This window comes from Chenopodium album, chromosome 1 (genome assembly GCF_948465745.1).
Source record: "Chenopodium album chromosome 1, dcCheAlbu1.1, whole genome shotgun sequence".
Taxonomy (NCBI): Eukaryota; Viridiplantae; Streptophyta; class Magnoliopsida; order Caryophyllales; family Amaranthaceae; genus Chenopodium; species Chenopodium album.
In genome coordinates this window covers 648045-665299 of record NC_137834.1, presented here as the reverse complement: position 1 = coordinate 665299, position 17255 = coordinate 648045, and the positions used below count along the sequence as shown (strand labels likewise).

Genomic DNA, 17255 nt, shown 5'->3' with positions numbered 1-17255 from the left:
TTTTTTTTTGGGTTTTTCTAAGCTATACCCCGGTATTTGAGTTTCTAAGGTGTATCCATGTTTTTTCAAGTTTCTAAGTTATGCCCCTCAACTCACTATCATTAATGAATGGTACCCTCTTTGGGACTTCCATGTCACCTAAAGTTAATTATAAATTTAATAAAAAGATGATAAAAGGTAAGGAAATGGCAGGAGAAAGAAATCTTAGCCACCGCAACCCTAATAATGAAATCTGAAGCCACGAAATCACTCTCTCAAATAACTTTTAAACAACTAATAAGGGTACATTTTAGTATTGATAAAGAGTTGAAGGGCACAACTTAGAAACTTGAAAAAGTATGGGTACACCTTAAAAACTCGAATACCTTAGGGGTATAGCTTAGAAGTGGCCAAGCTGGGAAGTTTTTTTTTTTTTTTTTTTCTTATTGGCAATTACTGTTCAATGGGTTCAAGTGGCCAAGTGGGGCCACTTTCATTTTTCTTTTTTTTTTCACATTGAAATTCTTCATTTTCAAATTCCTCAAATAAAAATTCTCCATTTCCAAATAAAATTTTGTACTCCCTTCATATTTTAATACTCTACGCTCAAATTATTGAGAGGAGAAGTTTGGATTTTATTTTACGGACGGATATTAAATTTGTACAAGTTTGGATTTTATTTTACGGGCGGATAGGAGAGAGATAGAGATAATTCATTAACTAAAAGGAAAAGTGATGCATCAAAATCAAAACTTTTATTTTTTAAAAAGTGTGCATCTATAACAGTATGAAGGAAGTATGATAGTTGAGAGACAATTGAGTGACGAATTGGTTGGTCCACCGCGGGATTACCCAACACATTTGTCGCATTATTTATAATTTTTGTTCTCGTTTATCTTTAATGGTAGAGTTCTAGAGGAGGATAATAGGAGCTTGACTTTTCCACGGCTTGTCCCTCCTTAGGTAGTTTTTTTTTTCTTAGCTTCTTCGTTGTTTTGTTTTACCTTTGCTTTTTTAAAAAAAAAAAATCATTGGAACTCCTTTCCTCATTCGAATAAAAAAAATTGCATGTATAACATAAGAGCCCTAAGTTAACATTGGATATTGATAGAATTTTATTGAAATAAGCAATTTGGTTCAAGAAAAATTATAAAGAGTACTAGGGAAATCGTGGTAGAGTTGAAGGAATTGAGAAATAATCAATAGACTCCACTAAGACGGAAAAAAAATTCGGAGTTTGTACATGTTTTTTCTCTATCTCTCCTCATCACATGAATCAGTATGTTTATTACTCTCTATCTCTCCTCTTTTTAAAGTCTCTATTCTATTCGTATGTTGCAATATTTAAAGAACCGAATATAACAAGGAGTAATCTTTCTGGTTGCTCTATTCATCTATTGTTATGCTTTAGTTTTGGAATATCCAATTTTGCAAAAATGAGTGGCTTCCAAAAATGAAAGGAAATAGGACACGTGGAGGCACATGATAGACCAAAATTCATAGAAGAGATATAGTAGCCACAAACAAACGGGCCCTCGTAATCCCAACTCGTCATTGTGAGTGAGTGTTAACAACCATTTCTTTTCTTTCTTTCTATCTTCCTCTTGTAGTCCAACTTATTTTGGTGGTTTTGTTTAGATTTTGTATACCACATTCAAAGTTCCTTAGGAAAATCGACCTCGTAGGACGACTGCGAGCACTTGATACCACAATTGGGTTGCAATAGACTGTGATCAGCTCCTGCAGCGTGCAGAAACTATATCATCTGCTAGGAAAAATAATGATGGCCACAAGTAACAGTTGCGGGTACTCGCAGTTGTACCATTACCATGTTCTTAATAATCATGTTAATGTTAATGTGATAAGGTCTCCTACCCAAAATTTGAAAACTAAGCACTTTGCAAATAATGGAACATCATTGTCATCACTATCCGGCGGCCTGTCAGTATCTCGTGCAATGATCAGCTACTGCTGCTGCAGGAGCAATGGCAGTAGCAATTCTAACAGCACCAGGTGCTGCAGGTTTGTAGTCAGAGCCACAGGAACTGATTCGTCGTCAGCCTCAGGCCAACAGCAAGAAGAAAAAGAAGACGAAGCAGAAGCAGAAGAAGAAAAGTATGAAGAGTATGAGGTGGAATTAGAGCAGCCTCTTGGATTGAAATTTGCCAAAGGAAGAGATGGCGGTACCTATATTGATGCCATTGCCCCAGGGTATTCTGCTGATAAAACAGGACAGTTCAGTGTAGGGGACAAAGTTATCTCCACTAGTGCAGTGTTCGGGACTGAAATCTGGCCTGCTGCTGAGTATGGAAGAACGATGTACACTATCCGTCAGAGGATTGGCCCTCTCTACATGAGAATGCAGAGACGCTTTGGTAATCTTGATTATGCTGGCGAGATGTCTGAGAAGGAAATTATCCGTGCTGAAAGAAATTCTGGTGTTATCAGTGACCGTGTCAGAGAGATTCAAGTAAGCTAGACCCTGTCAGGCTAACTACACCACTTTCAGGCATATCAATCATATCATTCTAGGAGTTCTGACAGTATGTATTTGTTTGCAGCGCCAAAATTACCAGAGGAAAATAGAGCAGAAAGAGCGCAGAGAAAGGGAACTTCGGGAAGGCCTCCAACTTTACAAGTATGTATCAACAATCTTTCCATTCTTCTGTTGCCTGTTAGTGTACTGTTTGATTGTGTTTAGTTCTGTTTCCTCTAATTTGCCTTTACTTTGCCTCTTCATTCATCGAAGGAGTGGAAATTATGAGGAAGCTCGTGAGAAGTTTGAATCAGTTCTAGGATCTAGGCCGACTACAACAGAAGCTTCAGTAGCTAGTTACAATGTTGCTTGCTGTTATTCAAAGCTTAATCAGGTACTGTAATACTTTTCTTCTCAGTCCTTAACTCTTAACTATTCCTAAGCTACTGAAGCTATTAAGTGATAGGCATTTATGCAATTAATATAAACTCGTTCTGATATCTGAGTTGCTTCCATTCCAAACTGAGATTTTATATTTGACTTCTGCTGGAGCTTTGTGTGTGTTTCATATTGAAGTCTGAACAACTGAGATCAGATTATATAATTTATGCAATGTTCAAATAGTAGTGTGCCATTAACCAGATAGAGTTGGCTCAATTCTTATATACTCGGAACATTATTGCTTGCAAATCATGTTCAACCACACCCTATGATACCACTCTACTAGACACCAGTACATTATCTAGGACCATCCTTAATACTAAAGATGCAGACTGTAGAACCCTCTCGAAAGAGAGTGATCAATAAGTAACTGGCCAATAACAGAAATACCCAGAAAACCATGGACACAGGACACAGCCGTGGCCAACTTTGAAAAAATCTAATAACCAAATCTTGTAGCAACAGGAAATTTTGCATAATAACAGAATAGGCAAACAATATAAAATTTCAAAGGTTAAAACAACAAATAAGCAAAGTAGGATTGTATGAAGAAGATACCTATTAAAGTATGACACATAAAGATCATAAAGAGAGAAGTTATCAAGTGCTATCAGAAATATTGTCTCAAAATGCTAATTAGATCAAACATAATAACCTATATTATATGAAATACGACTTGACTGAGTTGATTTCAGGTTCTAAAATAGATACATGAGTAGATAGGAAGAAGCTTCCAAGTAAAAATTTAGAAGGCAGCGCACTTCCATGGACCACAATATGCCCCAGCAAAAGGTTATCCTTATGCTTTTTAAAAACATATTAACCCCAGCAGCAACACCATTTCATATACTGGTATGTCAGTCTATGCTACTCAAGGTGGCATGGTCAGCAGTTCTGTTAAATTTCCAGAATCAAACAATCAAGTTAAAGCAGCATGCATAATGAATCCTTAAATAACTAATATACACCTTCAACATTCGTTTAACAATTAGAAAAAATAGCTGTTAATATAGTTTGAGGATCGGGGAAGTGTAATTATATAAGTATAAAACTATTGCATAGGTCTGAAGTACTCAGTAAAGACTAAGTGTCTCGTAAAGGCCTTAAAAACTATAATTTTTTATTGCTGTATCTTTGCATAGGCAAGATTCATTGGAAAGAATATTATTGTAAGATTCAGACTATGTAATTTTCATTTAGGCAACCAGATGCCCTTCTGTGTGATTATGCAAACTAATGCACTAGATTTTTATGGTGGTCTACTTCCAATTAGACAATGTTGTAGCCTTGCCAGTTCTTTTGATCATAGAGAAAATACGAAAAGTAGGTGGCAGGAAATTTTGCAAGAAACTCAAACAACAAAGAAAGAAATAATAACATTAGGGGCTCATTAGTTATTAAGACCATCAGTATTGAGCTACAACCACCGGCTTCAAACTGTAAGGTTCATTTCAATGCATATGGGAATCATGCAGCAAGCCTGCAAGACGTAAAGAAAATGATCAATAGAGCCAAAGAAAACAGTATCATTGATGTTGATGAAAGGAACCATCAGCATTTAAAACACACACCAATACACCATACCATGTTCATAACGCCCTTATATATCACAAATACGATTCAAATATACAACATAACCAAGGCTTGCTATTATATACTAGCATTTATAAGTTAACCTTATTTTAATACTATAGTCATTTAATTGCCTTCTAAATCTGTTCACAAATATGCCATTTAAGATAACTGATCCATCATACTACGTATCATGCAAACAAATCATCAAGGCAAACAGATCTACATCAAGAAAGGTGTGACAAACAGTTTTCCAGTGGTGGAAAAAATATTTTTCATTGAAAATGTTTTTTTTTCCAAAACCAAACGAATCCTTAATGCTGCAACTTAGCCTCACATCTTAATCTATCAAGCATGTTTGAAATAGACAATCAGTGACATGATTGACATCCATAAAGCTTAATCTATCTTAAGTCAAACACTGGGATATATGTGCTAAATTTCAGTTTCTTACTCCATAGACTATTAAAGGAATATTACCTTCCTCGTTTATTAAATGTGCCATTAATTTAATCAACAGATACAAGCTGGTCTATCTGCACTCGAAGATGCTTTGGAAGAAGGATATGAAGATTTCAAGGTAAATTCAACTAAACATGACCACTTTTTACATGTCCTCTTCATTGTCATTTCTATCCTTAATTACAAGGTAAAAATGCATATACACTTCAATTAATGATTTTTTCATTTTCTGAAAATTGTACAGAGAATTCGAACTGATCCAGACCTTGCAAACCTCAGAGCAACTGCTGAGTTTGACACTCTATTGAAAAGATTTGATGAATCATTCATCAACGAAAATGCAATCAATGCCATTAAATCTCTATTTGGATTCAACAAGAAGTAGAGAGATAATTTTATAACACTATATTTTCTTTGAGGTTATCATGTGTTAACACTGTTTGAGCACATACATGTTCCATATCATATAGAAAGAAGATTGTCCTCCTACATTCATTTAACGAAGAGATACTTGCTTTGTCAAATTTTCATAGCATGCATAATACATCACACTTTCTATTCTTTACACCTTTGTTACAGGAATTGTCTACAAACTTAACTACTACATAACCATTCAACCAGAGAAAAACAGAACAGTAATTTTTATTTTATTTCTTCAGTTTCATTTATTTGCTCATATATCAATTTGGTTTCAGAAATTATCATTAAGAAGTCCATTTTTCTGTGGAGCATTGCTTTCATGACAGATTTTAATTTGCAGTCAGAATCATATGCATTAAACTTTGACAAATCAATACCAGCTAAGACAATATCTAAATCTTTAATAGGTGCTCATAATTGAAGAATGACCATTAAAAGACCTCAAATTTACGATGATTCGTGTTATTGAACTAAGGAACAAAAATCTTTATCAGCAAATAATGTGCAAGTTCTACTAATAATAACACGTAATTTCGAAAAACTCTTAACTAGTTCGTCTTGAATGGATCAAGGCATGCTTAATTCCTTATATTTTTTGGTTTTAATAGAACTCCTTACAAAAGATCATATTATACATCAAAATTTGGCATGTGCTACAATCCTAAACTTGTACACGTTATACACATAGCTGTTATTTTAGTAATAGATTAGCCAACTGCCAACCTACCTTGGTGTTTGATATCGTGCAATATAATGCTGACCTTGCTAAGTTGAGCCGCTGATCTGAGCATATACTAATATAAGATCCTGTATCTTGTTTTTCTTGAGGACTAAACACCAGTTTGAAACCTCTCATAGGTCAATCTGGCAAAGGAGGTAAGGGAATCGATCCCCCTCTCAAACATATATAGTTGGCGAGATACGAAGTGAGTTCTCTACCAACTCCACTAAACTAACTTAGTTGCTACAAACATGTTGGTGATGTATTTAAAGAGGTATTTAGGTGACCTACCTTCAAAATAATTTTACTACTAACAAAATGCAACAACATGCATTGAGAAATGCTCTCTCTTTAGTTTACAACCAACAAAATGCAATATGTATTATGAAATTTTCTCTAAATCTAAAGAAAATTGTGTCCCTGAAGATGGTCCATGATTTTTAGAGTCACACTCAATATCAAGTTTTGTTATTACTAATCTTACTAAGCTTTGTAGGCTTGTAGCTGGCAAAGTAGTGGCAACTGGCAAGCATAAATCAATCCTATGATAATATTAACGTGTGAAATCCTTAACTAAAATTAAGATAATTACACCCAAAACATTAAGCTAATACTACATTTTTTCTTTTAAACAATGTTTACCTAATGACCTAATCATATCACTTTAGTGATGCGGGATACCCCTAAACATTCCTTTTTTTTTTTTTTTTTTCCGTTTATACTATTCATTACTCGTTTTTCTTGATTTTGATAGCATTGACAATACTTTTATAATGAATCAAATGAAAAATTCCACTTTCAAGGAAATGTGGTTGGTGGGACTCGAACTTGGTGAATTTTCCACCAACTTCACTAAGCTTACTTGTTAAAATATATTGCGTATACATACAAAATGAATCGATCAAACCTAAGATTATCTGATACTTACATAGATTTAAACTCGATATAACTTAGCTTGAAATATCTAAAGGTTGATAAATTCAATAACCACCCATTTCAGATTAACCTCGTAACAGTATTACCTATCCAACATTACACCCAATCTCCCTTAAGCCATTCATTCAATAACAGAAACACTCAAAACTCGAATTAATTAGATCTCAACTAAACCTATCTAAATATTAAACCGACATTGTAATAAGAATCCCACAAAAATTTAAAATCCGATTCAAATGACCCAATCGCCCTATCTAATGATAGGTATGCTGTATGCATATGTATACATGTATATTTAATCTTTCAATTAGTGAATCACCTTGACTTTTACCCCAAAACAAAATCAAAAACAAATTTTTAAACCTAAACAAAAACTAACAAAAAAATTAAGGAAATTTTTTTTTTAAAAAAAAAAAGACAAAGAGTGGACAATCTTACCGTCGGTGCTGACTGTTGCCTCCTTCCTTCCTCCCTCTTTCTCTTTCTCTCTCTTCTTTCTCTCTCTTACACCCCACCACGTTTCCCTCAAATCCCATAATTTTTCACTCCATTTTCAAACTTTCTCAAATACCCATTTCTCCATTACTTTCTTACAACTTTCCCTCTCTTCATTTCCCACTTTCTCTCTCCTCAAAGATTCCACCTTTTTCCAATCATGGGTCAAGAGGGCTTCACCGCCCAGAAACGGGCTACCGGCGGCGGCGGTACTCTTCCGACCACCACACTCTCCTCCGTCAGCGGCGGCGGTAACCGGTCTAGGGTGTTACCCCGTGGCCGGCAAATCGCCAAAACAATGAATAACATCAAGATCACTATCTTATGTGGGTTTGTGACCATCTTGGTCCTTCGAGGCACCATAGGGCTGAATCTCGGTACATCGAAAGTCGATGCGGAGAGACAACATCTTGAAGAGGAAGCGAGGCGGGTGATCGAGGAGATTCGATCCGATGGGGCGGAACCAGATGATGAGCCTGATATGAACCCTAATACTACTACTTTCAGTTTTGGGCCGAAGATTGGAAATTGGGATCAACAGAGAAAAGAATGGCTTGAATTGAATAAGGAATACCCGAATTTTGTCAAGGGAAAACCTCGGATTTTGCTGGTAAGTGGGTCACCTCCTAATCCTTGTGATAACCCAATTGGGGATCATTATTTGCTTAAGAGTATTAAGAATAAGATTGATTATTGTCGACTTCATGGGATTGAAATTGTGTATAATATGGCTCATTTGGATAAAGATCTTTCTGGGTATTGGTCAAAATTGCCATTGATTAGGAGGTTGATGTTATCGCACCCTGAAATTGAGTGGATTTGGTGGATGGATAGTGATGCATTGTTTACTGATATGGTTTTTGAGATTCCTGTTAGTAAGTATGAGAATCATAATTTGGTTATTCATGGATATCCTGATTTGTTAGAGAAGAAATCTTGGATTGCTTTGAATACTGGAAGTGTTTTGTTTAGGAATTGTCAGTGGACTTTGGATTTGATGGATACTTGGGCTCCTATGGGTCCTAAAGGACCTACTAGAAATGAAGCAGGTAAGGTAGTCACTGCTTTTTTGAGTGGGAGGCCGTCTTTCGAGGCTGATGATCAATCGGCTTTGATCTATTTGTTGATCTCTCAGAAGGATGTTTGGATGAATAAGGTGTTTGTGGAGAATTCGTACTATTTGCACGGGTTTTGGACCGGATTGGTGGATAAGTATGAGGAGATGGTGGAGAAGTATCACCCGGGTTTGGGTGATGAGAGGTGGCCGTTTGTGACCCATTTCGTGGGTTGTAAGCCTTGTGGGAGTTACGCGGATTATCCTGTGGAGAAGTGTTTGAAGAGTATGGAGAGAGCATTCAATTTTGCAGATAATCAGGTGTTGAAGTTGTATGGTTTTAGGCATAGGGGTTTGTTGAGTCCCAACATCAAGAGGATGAGGAACGAGACGACCACACCTTTGGTGTATGTAGATCAGTTTGACATTCGACATGGTGGATCAAAGTCATGAGATCATACAAGGTTTTTTCCACAAGGGTAATACTGTATAAGCTAACCTTATTGGTTCTGCTGATTGTAACATGATTAGAGTGGTCGTGTATGAGGCTATTCTTTTCTGTTTTACTTGTTAGGCTCACACATCTCTCCAGGATTCCGAAGAGCCCTTTACAAAACAGAAGAAAGTTTTGTGATTACAGAGTTACAGACCATGTTCTGCTCTCTGTCTGGGATATATGGAAGGGAAAATCCATGGTTTTGACTCGAAATCGATATTTATTCTTAGTTTCTTATTCTTTACTCAAATTGTATTCATATGTCATGAAACGAAACATTTTGTCACACATTCTTGTAGTCTGTTTATTACATTTTCAGGAAACAAATTTATGACTTACAGTACTTGTTACTTTACTGGGTTTATGACTTGCTGTTTTCTTTTTTCTTTACTGGGTTTGCAATGTATTGGTAGAAACAATTGCTTCCATTGGGAACTATGACCAGCATTAATCATTTGGTGTCGGGAATTACTATGCAGTTAGCTGAATTTCATATAGCTCTGTGCTGATCATTGCATAAATTGTTTTTACTTCGTATCATTTGTTGATGGGATCAACTGCCTGGTGCTATGTTGATATATTATGCCTGCTGGTTTTTTTTCTTTGGTGAAATTTGTGTGACTGCTGTTAATGTAAGATACAAAGTAATATTTCGTGAGCTGGTATACTTTGCCCAGCAGGTTGATACATGCTTAATTGCCTCAAGTCTCAATTTTTGCTCTAGGCAACATTATGTGATTATATTTTCATTCTTGAACTGTGAACTTAGCAACTTTTCAATGCTCATTTGCCCGCTGCAAATAACTTGCTTCAGGGCAACTTTTTAGTTGTTCCTCTCAACCACCTGTATGAGTAATTCTGTTTCCCCAATAGATGTGTGAAGGATTGTATGCAGATGGAGTATCCCTGATTTATTGGGAGTGTTTTGTGGACGAGATCTGCAAAAACATTGCTTTGTTTATTCCTTTTCGTGAGTGTTGTCGTATCGAAGCTCGGTGTGGAGATCTATTCTACAATATTTTCCAGTGTATAAATGTAAAACTGTTGTCGTATTGAAGCTCGGTGTGGAGATCTATTCTACAATATTTTTCAGTATATAAATGGAAAAACGGTTCTCTGGACACTAGAAATCTCAATTCCAGAGAGGTTTCGCTTGCATTCTGCAGCATTACAATATACCATTAACTAATTACTCATTAAACTATTTGCAGCAATATTTTGATGCTCTTGTAGTCACATTGGTCTAATTAAATTCGCAAGACTGGAACCTTCCGTCTTGCTGACAAGATCTCGTTCATGTGAGCTATCTGATGCAAGAGCTGGCTGATTCTCTGCAGCAAATTCATTGTGAAAGGTTTCAGTATAAACAACCAAGTGAACTTCACTCCCAATATTATTCATTAGTCATGTAAGAAAAGAAGGAAGTGACTGCCATAATTACTACCTATGTTCCAATTTTAACTTTCTTTTCGTTTCTTTAAGGATTAACTTAATACGAAGTATGTGTATATAATCCTTCAAAAAAAAAAAAAAGTATGTGTATATAAAACTAGTTAATAAATTCATTAAGGAATGAATGTGTAAATTCAAGATGTTTACCTGGTCTTTCTCTCTTATGAGGAGCAGAAGGCGGTTTCGCCACTGCAGGATCTTCACGCAAGCAAGCAATGCTACCAATATCGCGGTAGCAGGAAAAATAGAGAAACACCTCCTGCTGCCACTGCTGCAAAGAAAAACCTGAAACACTTTTCTTCCAAATGTGTACACTCTAGTCCCAATCACATTCATCATGATAAAAAGTCTTGTATCTGATTTTATCTGCTGCTCCTTCGGCGAACCTATGTCTGAGCATGCAGATGACAACGATGACTGTGGTGGTGATGTATTTCTCGGTGAACCAGAGTCTTCTCCTAAAAGGGGCAAGTCTTCATGCTCACTTGGTGGGAAGATAGAATTATCACCATAGAAGTTGTCTCTTATTACCATTTCATATCCGAGTAGCTGCCCTTGTGGTGGCGGCGAAGATGGCTGATCAGATGAGTGTTGGACTAATTCCCAGTCACTGGATTCACCTGAACTCTCTGAAGTCTCAACCATCTTTCAGATTTTTTCTTTCTCTTTTTTTATTTTTTATTTTTTTACTTCTGTGGATAGAAAAGATTTTTCTTTGCAAATAATGAAGAATGATTCTCAGGATTCAGATAGCATTTTGTACAATAAAAAGCTTTGACTAGGGTGGGAGAAGGTTCAAGACTGGTGAAGAACATGCTGCCAATTTTAGGGTGTCCTCTTTTGCAAAGATCATATCATCTTATCTAAAATATCTTTGGTCACTCTACCATTGTCACTTTCTAAATGTCATTACCAGGGCCCCTTAACACCCCAAAAAATCTGGCAAATTCTTTGCAAGCCTCTGAACATATGGTTCAAGGTTTTAGTACATGAGAGGCGGCAACACGTTTTCGCCTGCTTATCTAGTTCATAGTATCAATTAGGATCATCTTGTTCCAATTTCAATTACTGTAATACTGTTTGGTAAGCTAAGTTACAAGCAAGGTTGAACATAGAGGACTGAAAGAGCTGTGCTTTGGTAGTTAAGGAAGCATTTAGATTTTCTTTTGTGGCTCTGGTGGCAGCTAGATCGGATCCCAATCGTACCAGGATCGTTTCTTAGCTTCTCACATGGTCCATCGACACATTAATGAGGTTTGAACCCACCTTTTTTATTAAATGTGCCGACATTTTGAGAGGAAAAGTAAGTCTTGGGTGAGACTGTCTCACACTAATTTATTGTGAGACGTTAAAAGTTATCCAAAGGAAATGTTGTCATGTCTTACAATACATCATTGTAAGTTTGTTTCATACAAACTATAAGACTACCAAACATATGATAAAAGGAAACCAAAAATGAGATTTCTAATTACTCTACCATATGAGGCCTTATGAAGTTATGAGTCCATTAATATAATCAATTGAATAGATAAGGGGTTTTTTTTTTTTCCTTCTTTTTTTATTCTAGTAAGTTTGTAATTTATAATCAACTAAAAATCAATTACATTATACTAAAGGCGAAACTTAGAGAACACTTGGCAAAATATTATAAAAAGTTTTCCCTCCAAAACCACTTACTAAAAAAAATTTATTGTAATTAAATTATGACTTTTAGTTTGTATAATAAAATCTAAAATAAATGTCCTTAAATATCAAATTGCCAATTATAACTATTACATATTTAATTAATTTCTTTCACAATATTTCATACTTTTTACTACTAAGTCTATTTATAATAATTATATTTATATCATTATTTTTGGTAAAATTTATTGTCACTAGTTATTTAATGCACGGGGTTTAATCTAGTGTAACTAATATAGATAAAATCCCATGAATTAAGGAATGGATTGATTTGATTTTTTTTTTTTTTTTAATAAAAGGATCAATTTTACCCGGGTGCACTACATGGGTGTAGTGTATACGTATGTAACTAGAAAACTTATTTTTGATGACCAAACGTTTGAACTTAATGATGGTCCGAAACTGTAAGTTATCAAGTACTTCATATTTTATGACTTTTACTACACGTAATTATAGCGTCTTACAAAAATTAGAAACAACAAGAATGATTACCCCCCCCCCCCTCCCCCTCCCTATTTCCCAATCTTTTTTTTTTCCTATCTCCATTCCCTAAACTCCCCAGCCCCCTCCCTATTTCCCAGTCTTTTTTTTTTCTTATCTCCATTCCCTAAACTCCCCCCTCCCTATTTCCCAATCTTTTCTTTTCCTATCTCCATTCCCTAAACCCCCCCCCCCCCTCCCCTCTCCGGCTCTCCCATTAGCAAGAATATCGAACTACCCGAGTTCTGAATACCACATGGTACCACAACCACCACCTCCACACAATTTCCTCCTCCAAATATGGCATCCCTAATCAGCCAAATATCCACCTCCTCAGCGCCACAATCCCTCACCTCTACCTGGCTCTAAGCCTCTAGGCGACTAGGCCCTCTACCACCTCATCTCCACCATCTACAACTTCGTCAATCCCCTCAAATCTTCTTTACTCACTTTCCCTCTCCTCCACCCACCTCTACCTCACCATCACCACCCTCTCTACCACCTACCCTTCACACTAGGTGACTTCTCCATCCTCTTCATCCACTCTAAAAACTCCTCCCGTGCCTTCTTCCTTCGTCTTCTCTATCTCCAATCCTACTTGACACTAACTCTCGGCAATCTCCCTGAATGATATCACCGCCTTCTTGACACTGTAATTGGCGTCACAAGAGGTCGCATGAACAAACTAGGCTGGAGTAAAGAACAACTATTTTGTCAAAAAAAAATTTACTTGCGATACAAGTTGGAGGTCATTACGGCCCAATTCAAAAAGATGAAACTATTCAAAGCAGATTGTCCAAAGATGAGATCATTAAAATCAATATATCCTTTACAACAAGCACACATCAAACTCAAACTGAAAAATAAGAACATGATGTATACATTAATTATTTAATTTGATTTATTATATAGCTGAGATGTAAACTGTATACAGTAAAACTGTCAAATTGACAACATACGAGACTGAGAGTACAAATTAAAAAGTTTCTATAGAACTGATGGTGGAGGAGCTTCAAGCGAGACTAGATAAGGCTGTTTGAAGCTCCTCTATCATGTTCCATTAGAGTGGTCCTTGCATGCACAAAGTAAAACCCATTCACATTGCTGCATCAGAAGATGAATGGCTGTTCCTTTTACGAGCTAGATCACGAGCCATCTCTCGCATTTCCTCTGGTGATGGAGGCCTAGGAGCCTCAGGTGGATAGACCACATAAGAACGCTTCACAAAGTATAAAGAGGGTATACTTAGACTCAAACAAGTATTTGGGGGGGGGGGGGGGGGGGGGGGAGTTTAAAAAAACATAGTCTGTAGGAACATATAAATGCTTCCAAGTGGAAACACAAGTAACAAAGTGACCTGGCTTACAAAATAAAGTGGTATCGTCAGTAGAATCTAGAATGTGAAATACACTCAATTAATCTCAACATTTACAAGGAGCATCACCACTCAAATAATTTTGTCACCCTATTTGTGCTCCCCAGATTCTTTTATTAGAAATTTTATGGTTAAGAAACATATCAAGTGTGGCCGTCATATTTGATTCCTCCCCCCCCCCCCCCCACACACACACAACACACACACACACACACGCACAAAACGCACAAAAATTACCCAACAAAATAAATACACTAGCAACTTTCCATCATCAATTTCCATACAGGTTGTTTTCATAAAAACAGAGCCGATAAATTGTAGTTAGGGATTGACAAATCACTCATATGCTATGCAATGACTTTCTCTATCAGTGTTTCCAACTATATGCATCCTCTAAAAACCACACTTAATACTATCGATTTATATGTGCAGACTATTAAATGATGCTGCATTACATAGGAAATCTTAAGCTCTGGCAGGGAATAATAATTTCTTAAACAGAGGATAGTGATCATTAGTACACAACTTGCATGACATAAATCATTTACTAGAGGAGGTTAATGGCCACAAAATCCGCAGTGATTCTATTAACTGCAATAAATATAATGGGCAATCAAGATCCCCAAAAAAGTAAGTATGGCAGGATCAGCCTTACCCCAATTTTCAATTTGGAATTATATTGAAGATGGAATCCATTGTCCAAACAATAATATGGAAAACTTACTTTAACCAAGGTCAGTCAGATTTTTCCTAAGCACTGCAGGGAATTTTCACTCATCTCAATACAAACCACATATCACTCTAGTGTCCTCCTCTCCCAAATGCCACTTTCCATTCTATCTAAAGTTAATCAACACCTAAAGTAACCCAATCCTCAAAATTCATAAAAATGAACTCTTTAATTCACAAAACTAATTTTAAGAAAATTAATATATTTGGATTAAAAAGTAACTTCTTTGATTAAATTTTTCATTAACTCGCAATAAAATCATAACCGAAAGCTTCTCTTGTTAGTACATTTATACTAGACATAATAGAGCAGAAACTTGGAACCTATGACCAGATCAACTAGGTCATACAGCCTATACAGGCCATCGACATTGCATCAATTACATTAATGTAATAGATCATCAACCCATAAAAAAAGTTATAAATCTTATAATAAATAATATAGCAATATGCATAACAAGTACACTAATTTAAATATCACAAAGCCAAATTCAATTTATATCATGGAAAATTTTGAAAGTGAGATATGAAGCCTAAAAATCCTCCACTTGATATCTGGAAAAGAAAGTCTGTGATGTAGGGCTAAAATATTTTTTAAAAGTCAAGAATGAAGAATTTTCCACAATTTCTGCCTAAGATTTGTGATTCTATTCTACATACTTAGAGAATGGAAAATATCTTCTAACTTCTAAGAATATAAATTATTGATACATCAAAATAAAAAAATGGCTTATACAATACAGGTCTAAATTCTAAATGGTCCATAATAAGTTCAATCATATCTGTCTACGAGTAAAAGACTACATCAATTATTGTGCTTTCATCTATAATATTGTTTGAATGCTCTCAACTAACTATTCCTTTAAAGATCAAAACTTTCAATCATTGCTGCTCAGAGAAAAAAAAAAAAGTAACAACGACGCAATTAACCTACATATAACACATGTATAGACGAAACATCCAAACATAAGAATTAGAGGCTTGAAAGAAAAGCTTAGATAGAGAGGTAAACAAGGTGTTAGAGTAGACAGTGATAACAAGGGAAAATGAAGGGGGAGTTCTAGACTTCTATGAACGTAAGGAAGAATATGCATATTATCAGGAAATTCTAGTTTTCTACCCCCAGTTTCTTGCTTGCCTTCTACCTGTCACTGATTAAGACACTAATTTTCAATATCGAACATTTTCAGTCTGTTTAATGGTACACAACATCTACAACAGAAGCAGAGTGGGAAAGCTGAGGATGACGCCATTGACAGGGTCTAGAAAGGTGAAAATGTATGCACATTGCCCTTAATTAGTTGAATTTAGCAGAGATGATGTTCTCAAAGTTCTTTTTTCTTTGGTTTGGTCATGTGTATTGCGCCTTGTGTAAAAGGTTAGCATTCTACCATAGCAAAAATTATATTACCTTCGTTAATTGTTATCTGCAACTTTCGGGTATTATTTTAGCGATATAAAATATTCTAAAGTAGTAATTTTTCTAAAAATTAGCTAATAAGTAATTCACTTGTTTAAATTGCTGTAACTCTCTAAAAAGCTACATTTTCTTAGGTCACTACAAACAAAGTTTTCAGTAATCTAGTACTTCTTGTTCTCTTTATAACAGTCCCCAAATCTTGTTGCTAAAAAGATTCTTGCATTCACTAATGGTTTCTGGATTCGTCTTGCGGCCAGACCCAAGACCCACAAACAAAAACGAGGTTAATTCCTTGGTTGTCATTAATTCTTCTGTCATTCACTAATGAGTTTCTATTTTTTTTGTTCCAGTAAATGCAGCAAAGTATACCAAGGAATAGCATAACTCTAACAAGTAAAATCAATACACTACTAAAACTTCAATGTTCCCTAAATTTCACAAACAATACTAAATTTCACGAATTTCAAATTCACGATTCCACAAAACAATAACAATAAAATCTGAACCAAATAAAATGAGACAATTGAATCAAATTGGAGAAGTAAATAGAATTTAAAAAAAAAAAAACCTAGCAATCAAATTGAATCGCAAGTATAAACCCTAATGACATCAAAAGAATGATGAATTGAAGAAGATTAAGGTGAGGAGACATACTCCGCCCATAAATTTGTGGAGATTCTTGGAATTGTTGGCGAAAGCGTACATGAGAACAATAGGGACACTGACATAGACAGCGAATTTGCCTACCTCCAGAAGCCCCTTCCCTGCTCCAAGTGATGACATTTTTTATTTTCTTTGATCACAATTGGGAAAATTAAATCAACTTATCTTCGCATTACTAACTTTTTTTTCATTTTATTAAACTTAGATGAGTCGGCAAAGGAAACCGAAAATGATAGGCCTATAAGGCGATGCTCTTTTCACGTTATTTTTGTTGAACTTATTTTTCCCGAACTAATTACACGATAGTACTTTACTCTATGATACGGAGTATATTATGACAAATTATTGACAATATGATACATACCCTCAACTTTAAATATTTCGAGTACCTTTGATCTTTG

General features: G+C 35.6%; 3 protein-coding genes and 1 long non-coding RNA gene across 4 annotated transcripts; 2 read left to right on the top strand and 2 right to left on the bottom strand.

Moving 5' to 3' along the window:
* The first annotated feature begins 1516 nt into the window (after window positions 1-1516).
* Window positions 1517-5495, top strand: LOC145639115 (protein MET1, chloroplastic-like). Its single transcript, XM_081690280.1, has 5 exons — window positions 1517-2449; window positions 2541-2617; window positions 2729-2849; window positions 4989-5048; window positions 5175-5495. Exons 1-5 carry the CDS (start codon window positions 1760-1762, stop codon window positions 5313-5315), a joined length of 1089 nt encoding a protein of 362 aa, XP_081546406.1. The 5' UTR covers window positions 1517-1759; the 3' UTR covers window positions 5316-5495.
* A 2042-nt stretch (window positions 5496-7537) lies between these two features.
* LOC145639100 (putative xyloglucan 6-xylosyltransferase 5) lies at window positions 7538-9407 on the top strand. Its single transcript, XM_081690255.1, has one exon. The coding sequence runs from the start codon at window positions 7663-7665 to the stop codon at window positions 9007-9009; it is 1347 nt and encodes a 448-aa protein (XP_081546381.1). The 5' UTR covers window positions 7538-7662; the 3' UTR covers window positions 9010-9407.
* Window positions 9408-10127: 720 nt separating this feature from the next.
* Window positions 10128-11329, bottom strand: LOC145639107 (uncharacterized). The gene is made up of 2 exons (XM_081690268.1): window positions 10652-11329; window positions 10128-10383 (listed from the first exon to the last, which is right to left on the bottom strand). Exons 1-2 carry the CDS (start codon window positions 11147-11149, stop codon window positions 10300-10302), a joined length of 582 nt encoding a protein of 193 aa, XP_081546394.1. The 5' UTR covers window positions 11150-11329; the 3' UTR covers window positions 10128-10299.
* A 2130-nt stretch (window positions 11330-13459) lies between these two features.
* On the bottom strand, window positions 13460-16987 carry LOC145639097 (uncharacterized). The gene is made up of 2 exons (XR_014114819.1): window positions 16846-16987; window positions 13460-13886 (listed from the first exon to the last, which is right to left on the bottom strand). It is a non-coding gene; the product is annotated as an uncharacterized LOC145639097 (long non-coding RNA).
* Between the last annotated feature and the right edge of the window lie 268 nt (window positions 16988-17255).

What these genes read in the sequence shown, in the direction of transcription:
- LOC145639115 (XM_081690280.1), top strand. Translation starts at nt 1,760, where the DNA reads ATGATGGCCACAAGTAACAGTTGCGGGTACTCGCAGTTGTACCATTAC. An exon ending in ACCGTGTCAGAGAGATTCAA is followed by an intron (nt 2,450 to 2,540) that starts GTAAGCTAGACC and finishes ATTTGTTTGCAG; the next exon opens with CGCCAAAATTACCAGAGGAA. An exon ending in GTTATTCAAAGCTTAATCAG is followed by an intron (nt 2,850 to 4,988) that starts GTACTGTAATAC and finishes TTTAATCAACAG; the next exon opens with ATACAAGCTGGTCTATCTGC.
- LOC145639100 (XM_081690255.1), top strand. Translation starts at nt 7,663, where the DNA reads ATGGGTCAAGAGGGCTTCACCGCCCAGAAACGGGCTACCGGCGGCGGC.
- LOC145639107 (XM_081690268.1), bottom strand. Translation starts at nt 11,149, where the DNA reads ATGGTTGAGACTTCAGAGAGTTCAGGTGAATCCAGTGACTGGGAATTA. An exon ending in TCATAAGAGAGAAAGACCAG is followed by an intron (nt 10,384 to 10,651) that starts GTAAACATCTTG and finishes AATTTGCTGCAG; the next exon opens with AGAATCAGCCAGCTCTTGCA.